The sequence below is a fragment of the Agelaius phoeniceus genome, chromosome 17, assembly GCF_051311805.1.
Source record: "Agelaius phoeniceus isolate bAgePho1 chromosome 17, bAgePho1.hap1, whole genome shotgun sequence".
Taxonomy (NCBI): domain Eukaryota; kingdom Metazoa; phylum Chordata; class Aves; order Passeriformes; family Icteridae; genus Agelaius; species Agelaius phoeniceus.
Genome location: NC_135281.1, coordinates 10,130,231 through 10,143,866, shown reverse-complemented (window position 1 = coordinate 10,143,866; position 13,636 = coordinate 10,130,231). Strand labels below are relative to the sequence as shown.

Below are 13,636 nucleotides of genomic sequence, written 5' to 3'. Positions count from 1 at the left end.
TGGCTAATCCCGGCTCCCTTAAGCCACTTTACCCCAGCCTGGAGAGGCTTAAAGCCACAGCTGTGTGCCCAGGTTTGGCTGACAAAGGACTTCACTGAGCACCTGTGGTCCCGGGGACCATCAGGTTCAACAGCCATGCCTCAGTGGAATAATCTTCCCTGACAAAAAAACGGTGTAAATCTGCCCTTAAATGTTCAGCCGTGTGAAATTACAGAGAGCCGAGGAAGTGAAATCTGAGGGTGGCTGAAGTTTAGCGCCTCGTCTGCCTCCATCTGGTGTCACACCCAGGGCCCCTGAAGCAATTCCCTTCCATCATCCTGGGGCTTGATTCACCCTCCCTGCAAGCCACCACCAAATGATTTAGGATGACTCAAGAAAACAGAAATCCCCTTCCTCAGAAGGGATGGGCAGGCTGCACACAAACACGGCAGGGACTTCTCTCATCATCATCATCACCTCCACCCCATCCAGCCCTACAGCCCCTGGGTTGAGATTTGGTGCTTTAAACTAAACTAAAATTTCCATTTGCCCGGACATAACAACTGGAATTTATTTTTTTTTCCCCAAGAGGCCCTCACAGTGTGACTGGGAGAGGGAATAATCCGCAGTGCTGGTAATTTGTATGGATCTGGGATGTGAGCACTCCAGGCTGCCTGCCTGGATTTGCCTGGCTCTGGGGGTGTTCCTGCCCATGAGTGTTCAGCTCACTGAGCAATTGTGAGTTTGTGGCTATAAAATGCAGCAGGTCTCCTCTGAAGGAGGGGGTTTGGGCAGGGCAGATGGCAGCCACGAGGAATGCCAGCCTGGATGTCACTCCAGGAGCTCTGGTCTCACAAGGGAGAAGTTGGGGCTGGACACAGGGATGGCTGTAAATTGCTGTGTTCCTCCTATACAAAGAAAGAGAGTCCTTGAAAGGAAGAAATGCATCCTGGCCTCATGCAAGAGCCATTGGAAAAGCAGATCCAAGGTGGGTAGGGCAGTGGCTGTCCTCTAAAAGGCAGTTTGTGGACAGAGTGGAGGCTGTTAGGTTTCCTTCTTCCCATGTTCAGGCTTTCAGCTCCTTCCACACCAGCTTTGGAGGCTTTGTTGAGGTTTTGCACCCTGATATTTCAGCATTTACCATCTGCTGGGAGTGGACAAGCTCCAAACACTGAGGCATTGGCCCTCCTCTGCTCGTGTACACATCGTGCATCCCGTGGCAATCCTGACTGCTGGTGCACACAAACCAGGCATCCCCATTGCAGCTAAACCCAGATTAACTGGTGCTAGAACAGGGTGGGATTCCCTGCTGTACATCCCAGGGGTTTCTGGAGCATGTGTACCTGGGGCTGGCTTTGGATCAAACTTTCCAGGTCCCTGTGTTTACAAGCCATGACCCTCCCAGTGTGTTTGCCTGGCAGCACTCCTGGCCCAGGGCACCAAATAGGAAAAGATCATAGGATTATAGAATCCCAGACTGGTGTGGGTTGGAAGGGATTTTACCATCATCTCATTCCAACCCCACTGCCATAGGCAGGGACATTTTCCACTAGACCGGTTTGTTCAAAGCCTCATCAAACTGGCCTTGAATACTTCCAGAGATGGAGTAGATTTCATGAACTTTTAACATAAGCAGGTTTTTCAGCTCATGCTCTTGTTGTAGACCTGGAGAGGAGAGATAAAGGCAGGATTTATGGGACAGAAAGGCAGGGGGAGAGGGAGAAAGGAGTATTTTAAGGTCCTGCACTCAGCTCATGCTGCTGATACCTTTAAATTGGAGCCAGAGATTTAAAAATAACCTTTGGAAGTGATAACAAGACATCCAAGTCCTCCAGCCACTTGGCCAGCTGGGGATGGAGTCTGGTGTCATCCCTGATGGGACAGCAGAGTTCCTAGTGCAGGGTGGGCTGCTCCTCAGGACCCTCCACAGTGCTCACACCACTGGGACCTGCCCATTCCTCCTGGGTGTCAGTGGTAGCACACAGCTCCAGGGGATGCTCTTCAGGAACCCCTTTTCACCAAATATCTGAGTGATGGGGTTGAGGCTGTGGAGGATAAAACTGCTCAGCCTGAGCTGCTGTCCATCTGGGAAGCAGCCAGGATGAACATTTCCATGCCCTGAAATATCTTTTAGCACCAGGGAAGGAGACAAGCGCCATTTCATCCATATCTCATCAGGGACACTGTGACATTTCTGGTGCCTGGATGCAGCATCTGTGGGGGCTGTGAGACTCTGATCCCTTAAATCTCCCTGTGAGCTGAGGATGGGGCAGAGCCCAATCTAGGTCAAGCCCAAATGAGATAAGGCACCTCTGCCCTGTGCTTTAGTGCTGTTTGCAGGATGCTGCCTTGGCCCTGGACCATGCTGGGTTTTCAGCAGAGATGTCTGGTGCTGTGTCAAGCTACACCAGATTGATGTGTTTGTTTTGGCAGCTGTGCACATCTCCCAGTTAGGAAAAGCCTGATTAATCCCAGGGATGGCTTTTCCTATCAAACCACAGGCACTGAGTGAAAAGAGCCCTGGCTGCCCACATCTTCTGATGGCTTTAGTGGAAATGTTAAAGGAGATATCTGGATAACAGCATAAGCTTTGGATGCATCCAAAGGGTGAAAAGAGGATCAGAGAATTTAATGAGAATTTTTTTTTGCTGAACCAACCCCTGTAAAAGCCCTAGGGTTTATATTGGCGAATAATTTGTTTTCATGTGGTGGTAGTGACTGGTATTGGCATCTCCCCTGATCCCACAAAGGAGTTGCTGGTCTAGGAGTTTTCTGCAGACATGGATCCTGCTCAGTGTTGTGCTGGTTTCTGCAAGATGATTTTCCAGTTTTTAGGGAGGAACAGATGAACCATAAGGCAGGAACTTGTGGAAGCAAGTTCACCACCTGCCTCTGGATTGCAGCAAGCAGCTGCCATCTCTCTTCACTGGCTTTTCCAAATTGGAGACATCCCTTTTGCACAGGTAAATCAGGCACTTTGTGACTCTCTAACTCTCTCCACAATGTGAGTATTTTCAGATCAGACTCACAGTTCTAGGGGTCCTGATGCCAATTCCCTGTGCCCTTTGGGAACTCAGACTGCAGGTGAGGACAGCAGAGCTGCTCCCCTCACCATGGGGACAGTGATCCATGCCCTGATCTGACTTTGGTTTATTCTCCTGCCAATGAGGCACCTGGGTCACTTCTGCACATGTCCCAGAGCACCATTTCCACACAACAGGTAAAATATGCTGCTCAAGCACTGTGCTTCAGGAAAGCCTTTCCCTGCATTTCCAGGGCATTCCCCTTTCCAAATTAAACCCATACAGGCAGGGGAAGAAGATGTCCAGGCATTTCTGTCAGGCCACAACCTGAGCATGGGCTTGGTGTCACAGCTGCTCTGGCTCTGACCAGAGATGGCCCCAGTGTGGCATCTAGGATGAATATTTTGGGTATTTTTCATCCATAGGTGGCAGCAGCTGCCTGTGCCGGGCGGACGCTGCCCTAATCCCAAACCTGGCAGTGAGTAACGGAGCTGGGCAGGCAGGGGAGGAGGAGGAGGAGGAGGAGGGGAAAAGGAGGACAAGCCTGAGCACAGGTCCTGCCTGCTCCCTCCTCTGCAGCAAGAGCTCCTCAACAGAGGGAGAACTGGGGAAACGCCTGCACGGGGCAGGACCAGGCTGAATGGCGCTGTGGAGAGCTCAAATCTCTGTTACTGACCAGACTGCCCAGAGAAGCTGTGGCTGCCCCATCCCTGGGGGGATTCAAGGTCAAGTTGGACAGGGTTTGGAGACCTCTGGATTAGTGGAAGGTGTCCCTGCCCATGGCAGGGAGCTGGAATGAGATGAGCTTTAATGTCCCTTCCAACCCAAACCATTCTGTGGTTCTGCTGCTGTGCCAGGACTAAGTGCTGCCTTCTTACCCAGGAAGAAAATTGCTGCATACTCTGGTGGGGAAGGGGCTGCTGGGCAACCTTTTATTGACCAAATTCCTGAAGCCACTGGGATGTCACATCCCTAGGAAAAATGTGGTAGCAGCATGAAGCCATTGGGGTACCCTGAACACCCACTGATGCTGGCCCACAAGTGCTGGTGGAGTCCAGAGCCAGCAGCTCCTTCAGCTCTGGAGCCTTTGCTGGCTTCCAGAAATTTCTGCCAAGTTCAAAATGACACGAAAGGCTCTTCCTCAATGGCCCACACAAATGGCAGATAACAAAAGCCAGGTGCCAGAAGCTAAAAGCCAGATTAAAAAAAAAAAAAAAAGAAAAAAAAAAAGAAAAATAAAGAAAAAAAAAAAAAACACAGAAACCTTGCTAAAAAGCAAACTGGAGACAGTTGCAGTCCCGGGCTCTAGCCTTGAGGCACTAATGAGAGGAAAACCAAAGAGAAAAATCTATCCAAATCTTGTCATCTGCTCATTTTAAAAGTACCATTTCTTGATCAATATAAATGAAATGTATCTTCCTCTTTTCAACACACCTGATATGAACAGGCTTTGTCCTGGGAAACCAGACTGGCTGTTCAATCTCCCCTGGCTGCTCTGTCCTAGCCATGCTGCTCCTGCTGCACCATTAAGGCAAAATGGAATTGATTTTGAGAGGAAAAGCAGAACAAGGCACGATTTGCTGGAGACTGATCCCCCTGAAGCAGCAAAGCCCCAGTTCACCCCTCATGGCTGTGGGGGCAGCATCACACCCCCAGTGTTATCTGCTTAATGAGGTGATCCTTTAAAAGCAGCCCCAAATGTGGGTGTAAGTGGTGAAATTGCACAAAGGGACTGGGGCAGGTTTGTTCATTTCTGCTCTATCATTAATTAAAGCAATTAGCCTGCTCTGGCTCGGTGGGGTACACAATCATCCTGTACCTGCTGTGGAGAATACAATCCATTATAGAATATAATCTTTCTATCAATACACTCTAATTGCTCTGTACATTATTAGGGGGATGGAGGATGCAGGAATTCTTCTCTAGGGAGTTGAGGAGGAACCTGAGAGATGACACAGGCTACACTAAAACAAAAGTGACTTTTCATGTCTGAAGCACTGAATTTTTAGCCTTCTATCATTCCCTTCCAGGCCAGGAAAATCTCCCAAGCCTGTGCCCTGGAACTCTCCATGCTGTGTAGCCAGGGCTGGGAGTGTCAGGACCCTGAAATCCAACCAGTGACCAAACCCAGTCATGCAGCACAGAAGCAAAGCCTTATGCTGGGCATGAAAACAACCATGTGGCTGTTTAAACTGCCTGCTGGAATTTGTGTATTCAAAGTCCACCTCAACCTTTAGCCAAACCCTTCCCTGGAAAGCACTGAGTCAGTATGATCCGTGGGGAAACTGAGGCATGGCTGGAGGAACTCAATCCCCAGCTGGACCATACATGTGCCTGTGTTGGCCCTTTAACCTCTGGGGTAAATTTTGTAAATAATCCATTTATTTACAGGCTTTATTTACTTTATCTATTTATTTACTGCCAAGGCTTTCCCTGAAAGCTGTGCTGGCTGCTTTCCTCAGCGGGTGCAGGCAGTGTCCGTGCCAGTGGCCATGGCAGGGGTCAGTGTGGCCTTTTTCCTGGGTCAGCTGGGGACATGGCTCACATGGAGTGTCCCCATGCTGGGGTGGTCATACCCCCCTGAGAAACACACCCCTGAGGGCAGCTCAGCCCTTTTGCTGCCCCATGGGCTGTGCAGGGGGATTGATGTCCTGGAGCAACCCACGGCAGCCTCCCCTGGCACTGGGTCCTTGTTCTGATCATTAAAGAATAACTCCAGATTAAGGAAAAAAACAGACTAGGCAGGAATGAAGCTCGTTGCATGGGGAGTTTGTGACAGAACTACCCCAGGCTGGGATGTGGGCTCCCTTCTGCCTTCAATCCCTAAAATGGTTAAAGCATCACCCCCCAAAAATGTTCTTACCCAAACTGCAAGATTTTACTGCAGCCCTCAGCATGCTGGGCTGCAAAACTCTGCTCTGGAGCATTACTGAAATTTAGGAGAGAGAAAATAAGCAATCTTTTAGGTATACCAAGTATCAAACTGTCTTTGTGGAGATACCTTAAGGTTCTGTCTTCTCTTCGAGCTTTTTGTTCTCAACCCCATTTCCATCCCAAACAGAAGGAAATTGTCTGTGAAGTTTCTGTTCCTCTTCAACAGATCTACTTCCTCTTACACATGCATTGCCTTGGCTCTCCCAGCCTCACAAAACCAGTGGTTCATGGAGCAGCAGCCCTGTACAGGATGCTACCCTTGCTACCCAAACACAGAGGAGCTGCTCTGTGCTGTGGGCTGTACTTTGGCCTTGCTGCAAGCTTTTCCTCTGAAATAAAGGGTTCTTTTCCAAAACTGATAAAGCCCAGCCAGTTCAGAATCCCTTGAATCCCTATTTATTTATTTTTCATGTTTACCCTCATTTTAAACCCAGCATTGCTTGAAAGGAGAAAGAAACTTCTCCAGCTCGGAACTGGAGCTGAACCACCTCAGAAATGAAGAGATGAGGAGTGGGGAGGATTTTTGGGAGGGTCATTACTGAAATTTAGGGGAGACAAAATGAGCAATCTTTTAGGTATAACAAATACCAAACTACCGTTGTGGGGATACCTTAAGGTTTGGCTTCTCTTTGTGTGTTTTGTTCTCAACCCCATTTCCATCCTAAACAGAAGGAAATTGTCTGTGAAGTTTCTGTTCCTCTTCAACAGATCTGCTTCCTCGTACACATCCATTGCCTTGGCTCTCCCAGCCTCACAAAACCAGTGGTTCATGGAGCAGCAGCCCTGTACAGGATGCTACCCTGGTGCCCAAACACAGAGGAGCTGCTCTGTGCTGTGGGCTGTACTTTGGCCTTGCTGCAAGCTTTTCCTCTGAAATAAAGGGTTCTTTTCCAAAACTGATAAAGCCCCTTCGAATCCCTATTTATTTATTTCTCATGTTTACCCTCATTTTAAACACAGCATTGCTTGAAAGGAGAAAGAAACTTCTCCAGCTCGGAGCTGGAGCTGAACCACCTCAGACGAGCAGGATTTTTGGGCGGAACCCCCTCTCTCGGGGCTCCGGGCGTTGTTGCAGCGTTTCTCGAGCGCTGGGCGGGTGTCCCCCGTCCCGGCCGCGACAGTCGCGATGGATGGAGGGCAGGGCCGTGTCGGGCGCGCCCCCGCTGCCATTGGCGGAGCGCTGGCCGGGCGTGCCCGGCGCGGATAAAGCGGCGCTGGCGCGGGGGCGGCTCGGCAGCGCCGCGGCTCAGGCCGTGCGGTGCCACCGAGCGATCCGCGCCGGACCCCGGCCTGCCCTGCCCTGCCCTGCCCTGCCCGGAGCCCGCCGGACCCGCACACGGCCCAGGTGCGCTGCCGGGGGGGAGCGGGGCGGCCCCGAGCCTTTGCTTTGCCAGGAGGCCGCGCTGGGGTCGCTGTCGGGTGGAATTTCGCCGTGCCTCAGTTTCCCCACTAAGGCTGATTCCCCCCGGGTGTCCGGCAGCTGTTGGCAGCTGGCGCGTGTGACCCCCTGAGCGGCTTTTGGAGCTTTCTTGGAGAATAAGGGGTCGGGCTGTGGGAAGAGTTCGCTGCTGGCAGGAAGGGGTTTTGTACCCGGAAGAGGGAAAGAACTGGAGCTCCAGTTCAGAAAGAACTTCTCCAGTTCACAACTGGAGCTGGACCACATCAAAGGTGAAGCGCGGGCGGGTTTGTCCCGGCTCTGGCTGATGGGGAGGCTGCCGAGGACAGGCTGGGGCTGGAGTTTCTTGCAGGAACACCCTCGGTCTGTGCCCCAGCTCAAGGTTTCTGTGCTTCTTATGCAACATCCGCCCGGGATTTTGTAACTCCAGATGTTGACCTAAGGAGGGGAGTTGGATTCCTGCAAGAAAAACACCCGGGGTGGGGCTGGGGGGTCGGGAAGGGGCTGTGCCAGGCTGTGCTCTGCGCAGGCAGTTGTGTATGACGGAATTATTTTGGCTTTGCACGTAGCTCTTGGAGCTCTGTGGGTTTAATCTGTGTGCAGTGAGCACCAGCCGCTGTTCCCAGTGCAGGGCTAGCAATGGAACTCTGTAAATGGCTCCATTTACACCCCTGCAGCTTTTGGGGGTGCAGGGCTGGGTCATGGTGGGTGCTGACAGCTGCCCCTGTGCTCCCAGGTTCAGATCTGCACAAGAACCAAGATCAGGAACCATGGCATCCATCCCATCCAGCGGCTCGCTCATGGCCACGCACAACTACCGCAGAAGTAAGGGCAGGCTGGGGGCTGGGGGGGCTGGGTGAGCACATGGGGGTCTCTGCCAGCTGTGGGGATGTGGGGGGATGCTCAGGTGGAGCTGAGCTCGGCTCTGTGCCTTCAGCTGCAGCCCCATGTGAGTGTTTGGTGAGGAAAGGGCAAAGCCAGCAGTGGCCCTGCTGCTGCCCAGACCCTCCTCAGGGCCCCCCAGCCCTTCGGTACCAGCTGCTGAGTGGGCTCAAATCTCTTCACTTGTTACTAAGATCCTAGGGGATGGGGTGGATGGTTTCACCTTGCACTGTTGCTTCAGAAATGAGCTCCAAAACCAGTCTGGGCAATGGTTGCTCCTCGTTCCTCATCTGGGAGAGAGTTTCTGGTTTAGTGGATTGCTTAAACCAGAGGGAATTAAAGGATTCCCCTGAGATGAAACAAGCAGCAGGCTTGTAGCTGTTGTACTAAAAGCACATGGATTATACACAGGAATTTGCATCCTCTTGGCCTCAAGTCATCTCTCAAGGCCACTAAATGTTGTCCTTGGGGTTGCAGGTTTTTTCCTGCAGAGGTGTTCAGGTGTTTTTCGGCTCCCTGCAGCTGGAATCTCCCCAGTATTCCCTTCCTAGTGGTTTTTGCTGGCCTGGCACTAAACTGGGCAAGCAGTGGAGTGAGTCAGTGATGAGGCTGAGCTGTATCACCCAGGCACAGCCTCACCAAGGCTGTGTTTTCCTTCTCATGGCATGACCACGGGTCAGCAGTGGTTCTGATGGCCGTGATTTTCCCACAGGGCGCCTGAGCTCCACATCCAGCACCAGCTCCTGCAGCTCAGAGTACTCTGGGGAGGTCATCCCCCATGGCCCAGGTAAGTGTCACCTGTCCTGGCTCATGGCAGCTCTTGCTGGAGGTGACCCAGCCCCTCCTGTGGGGTGAGGTTGGGGTGCCCAGGTCGCACTGACCTGGCATTGCACCGCTCCTCAGACCTGCCCAAGTCTGACCCCGGCCAGTGGTGGGCCAGCTTCTTCTTTGGGAAGACAACTCACCCAGCCATGACAACGGTGTCAGAGTCCCAGGAGAGGTGAGTGCTTTGGGGTGACACGGGGGAGCAGCACCAGAGGCTATCCCTGCTGCACCCCCAGGGCACATCCTGACCCCATGGACCCATCCATGCCCAGGGCTCCCGGCTTAACACAGAGCAGTAGTGCCCGGTTTGGGGGCCGGCACGATGGCTGACCGTGTCTGTGCTGTGTGTTGCAGCCTGGGAGCCCTGCGGGTGGCCACAGGACCGCTGGCCTGCGGGCTGGTGGCAGCCCCGGGCGCGGGCCGGCGGCGCCACGCCAGCGAGTCGAGCATCGCTCCCTCCCAGCCGGCGGGCACAGCCCCTCCCCTGTAGAATAGCGGCTGCTCCAGGCAAAATGCGCTGCTTTCTCATGGAAAACCGCAGCGACCCCGACGATTCCACTCCAGCCTTTTTTACTCTCTCCCGGTGTAACTAAGTCCTCTCGAAGCACACGCAGAAACACGTTTTTATTACCCTAAACTCGTGCAATGGTAATGAATAAACTTGAGCAGCCTTTTAAGACGTTGTGGGTTGTTTCTTTGTCCGTGGAGGGGGGTGTTGGTGGGGCTGGAGCAGGACACAGCGCAGCAGCAGCAGGATGTGGTGCCAATACCACGTGCCAGCCTGGCTCTGTGTGTTTTGCACATGAGCAGGACCTGGCTGGGCTGTGCTGGTGTTGCAAACGCCTTCCCTCGCCCTCTTCTCTCCTTACTTGGCTACACAGCCTGTCCCTGCTGGCACTGAACTTGTTTTGTTCCCCGAGCACACGGCTGCTCTGGTAGCTCCAGGGGTAGGAGCGAGTGCCAGGGCCTGAGCAGGTGTGGCTGGGGCTGGGGAAGGATTTGGGTGCACAGTGACCCCTCCACAGTGAGGAGAGAGGTTAAACTTGCTCAAGACATGCATTTTATGGACCTGGATGTCAGGCTGGAGCTCATGGTGTGGATGGCAGCTCAGAGGCTTTGCAGCCCTGAGGCTGCCCCAGGTGCTGTTTTGCCTGATTTTTGCCTTCAATTATTCAGTTTGGCTGTTTGATCTTTCTGTGACCAGCCCAATAGCTGGGAAAACAAGAGCCTGCATGAAGGGAGCGCCTTTGTTCCTGCTGGAGGCAAAAACACCAACCTTGCAGAGGTTCATTTAAAGGTGCCAAATCTTCCTGTCTGCTCCCAGCCACAGCACGAGGTGTGGGGCTGTCCCTGTGGGCACTGGGGGCTGCTGATGGCAGCTGAGGCCATGGGACCCCTGAGCTGTGGCTTTGCCTCCTGGTGTCCCGTGCTGGCAGGACAAAGGGCAGGGAGCAGCTGGGGGCAAGTGGCTGCTCTGCTTTGTGGCTGCCTGCAGGGACACCCAGGGTCACTTCCAGTTCTGTTGTTTTTACAGTGGAAAGTGTTGAGTAAGCTTTTCCCTGAGCTCTGCTTCCCCAGGCCCTGGTCCTTGTCAGGGCAGAGTGTCTGTGTCCCCTGTCCCTCCGCGGGGCCAGGGCAGCACTGGCACCTCTGCTCCCCCTGTGTGTGTGTGCATCCAAGGGGGTGGCTTCAGGGCTCTTCCAGCAGTCTGGGCACTGCCAGCACCCTGAAGGTGACCCCCATGTCCATGGCAGCTGATCTGATGTGACTTCCAGTCAGGCAGCAAACTGCAGTTGTTGTGGGGCTGCCTTTAAACTTCATGAAACACAGGCAAATCAAGATAAAATAAACCCTTTCTGAGTAAGACAAGGCAAGGTGGGCTGGCTGGCTGGGACATGTGGTTGTGGCACTGCTCCATGGTTTTCCCAGGCCCAGCAAAGCTCTTTGGGTGCTGCTCAACCCCAGGGTGCCTCAGGGATCTCCTCTGTTGCTGGTTGCCAGCAAAAGCCATATATTTTGGAGAGACAAATATTTTTTTCCAAGCTTGGAAATCAGTGTGGACACACAAAGGTAAAGTCAATATTCCTGTAGATGCTTGTTGGTCTTGTGATCATGGAGGGACAAACCCAGCAACTGTCCTCAGGCACCCAGGGGAGGCAGTGACAGGGCAAAGGCACCGATGCCACATCCCTGGCTTTCATCTGGGCATGTTCCCCAGCCTGATCCAGCTCTAAGTGAGCTGCTCTGTGATGCCACGAGCACATGAATGCTCCCCTATCCAGTGTTTGGATGCTGGATGAAGGTTAAGTTCATCCCCACATTGCTCCAAGGTGGGGTGGATTTACAGCAAGGACTGCAAAACCTGTCAGAGGCTGCCCTTCTGCCCATGGCTCCCTGTCCAGTGAAGCAAAACTGCCTGGAAAAACCCTGCTGAACTAAAGGCTGTTTTCCTGAATGTCTGTGAAGTGTCACAGACTCAGACTCCTTCTCTGCTGGGAGTGCAGATACAGAGAGAGTCCAGATCTCCCCAAATGTGCTCCTGGGCAGCTTCATGGCATTTCTGAGAGCAAAGCCCTTGGCATTGCCTTTTTTTTTTTGCTTGGGATTGAAAGGCTTTTAGGGCCTTTCTTATCCTTTCACAGCCTGCAGACATTTTGGAAAAGCATCTGACAGCCAAGCACATTTATTTTTGTTCTGTTTCTATCTCCACTGCTGTGGGTGTCTCTCTTCTCAAGTAACAAGTGATGAGAGAAAACTCTGATTTCACAATTCTGTGGAACAGCCTCAAATTGTGGCAGGAGAGGTTTGGGCTGGATATCAGGAAAAATTTCCACACTGAAAGAGTTCCCAAGCATGGGAGTCCCCATCATCCCTGGAGGGATTTAACAGACCTGTGGATGTGGCACTTGGGGACATGGGTTGGTGGTGGGCTCAGCAGTGCTGGGGGAGCTGTTGAACTCAATGATCTTAGAGGGCTTTTCCAGCCTAAGTGATTCTTGATTCCAGCTGATTTCCCGTGTCCTCATGTTGCTGCTGTGGTGGGGTAGCAAGGGGAACATTGTGCAGTAGAAGACAATGAAAGGGGTTCCCCATATCCTGCACACCTCCCTAATCAATCCCCTTCTTCCTGTAGGGAGGGACAAGCACCCACCCCCCCATGGCATTCCACAGGGTCTGATGTCCCCCCTCTACTCCCTGGATGGTGTTTTTACTGCTGATTAATGCACATATTTGCTAAATACTCGTGCTGGTGTTTTCTGCTCGCTCGTCCTTTGCAGCAGCCCTCGTGCCACCCCGCCGCCTCCAGTGAGGAATATTCCTCTCCATTCCCTGCCTCTTGCTGCTGGGGGTTGTTTTGGTTTGGTTTATTTCCCTCCAGCAGCTTTGCTTCCCCCTCACCCTTCAAACGCTGATGTGAGACCTTAAAAATAGAAATGAGCTGTGCAGCTGAAATACATCGCATTAGCCTGAGGCTGCTTCCAAATGCCACTGGGTCAAGGCTCCCATCCTTGAATCCTCACACGGGCACATGCCAGGCAGCAAGTGGAGCAGGAGGTACCTGTGACAACAGGATCTGCAGTGCCCACTCTGGAGCAGTGCTGGAGGGACTGGGACCCCAGCATTCCTGACTTTGTGGAGTGGATTAAAGAAAAGCCTGATCCAGTTTTTGGGGGAGGGCTGCAGTGCCCAGCTCAGGCTGAGATCCTGGGAGCAGATAGGAAAATTTGGGTTCACCGCCCCTACCAAGTTTATCTACTTTTAGAAAACAAGTAATGACTCTGAGAAATGCCAAAACCCAGCAGACCGTGCTGGAGGGCAAACCCAGGCTGTGGATTGGCTTTTTATGCAGCAGAGGAGGAGGAGGAGGAGGAGGAAGGAAAACTGCTGTGGGCAGCACCGTGCCATTACATCCCCATATTCCCTCTCCACATCCCCAAGAGGTCACTGTGACTGCTGAGTGAGCTGGTTTGGGGCCGTGTGTGTGACGGGCTGGTGCCCCGCCAGCCCCGCTGGCACCTCCGGGTAGCCCCCCACGGATGGCTGTGCCCCACACCAGCCCCACCGCCCCACGCACTCCCTTCTCCTCCTGCTTATTTTTGAGCTCCATCTGGTGGCAGCCAGACCTGCAGATTTACTGATTTACTGTCTTTATTGCCATTTGAGCTGCCTGCTCTAGGGGGCTGGAACCAGGTGAGCTTGAAGGTCCCTTCCAACCCAAACCATTCTGTGATTCTGGGGTGCAGCAGCTCCCTGCCCTTCCTCAGTGTGCCACAACCCTTCACCTGCTGCATGTGCCTTCAGTCTTTATTTTCCTGCAGGGGAGGACCTGGGCTGGGCATAGCTGTGCTCTCTGCTCAGGTGTTTGATCAGGCTGCAAAATGTTTGTGCAAGGAGAGGATTTCCTCTTGCAACCATGTCCAAACACAACCTGTTGCTTTTTCCATCTGGGAATACTCTAACCAAGAGCTGCTGGGACAGGGACAGGGCTGCAGCTCTGTGGACAGGAACAGAGCAGGCTTCATCCCACCCTAGACCACATTCCTGTCTCCCCTTTCCAGGCCCCTCGTGCTTGGAGACTCGCTCAGCCAACAGCCAG

At 52.9% G+C, this 13,636-nt stretch overlaps 1 protein-coding gene across 1 annotated transcript; it reads left to right on the top strand.

Moving 5' to 3' along the window:
- The first annotated feature begins 7,110 nt into the window (after positions 1 to 7,110).
- On the top strand, positions 7,111 to 9,716 carry PPDPF (pancreatic progenitor cell differentiation and proliferation factor). The gene is made up of 5 exons (XM_054644529.2): positions 7,111 to 7,281; positions 8,069 to 8,157; positions 8,927 to 9,001; positions 9,118 to 9,214; positions 9,394 to 9,716. Exons 2-5 carry the CDS (start codon positions 8,103 to 8,105, stop codon positions 9,527 to 9,529), a joined length of 363 nt encoding a protein of 120 aa, XP_054500504.1. The 5' UTR covers positions 7,111 to 7,281; positions 8,069 to 8,102; the 3' UTR covers positions 9,530 to 9,716.
- Positions 9,717 to 13,636: the final 3,920 nt, after the last annotated feature.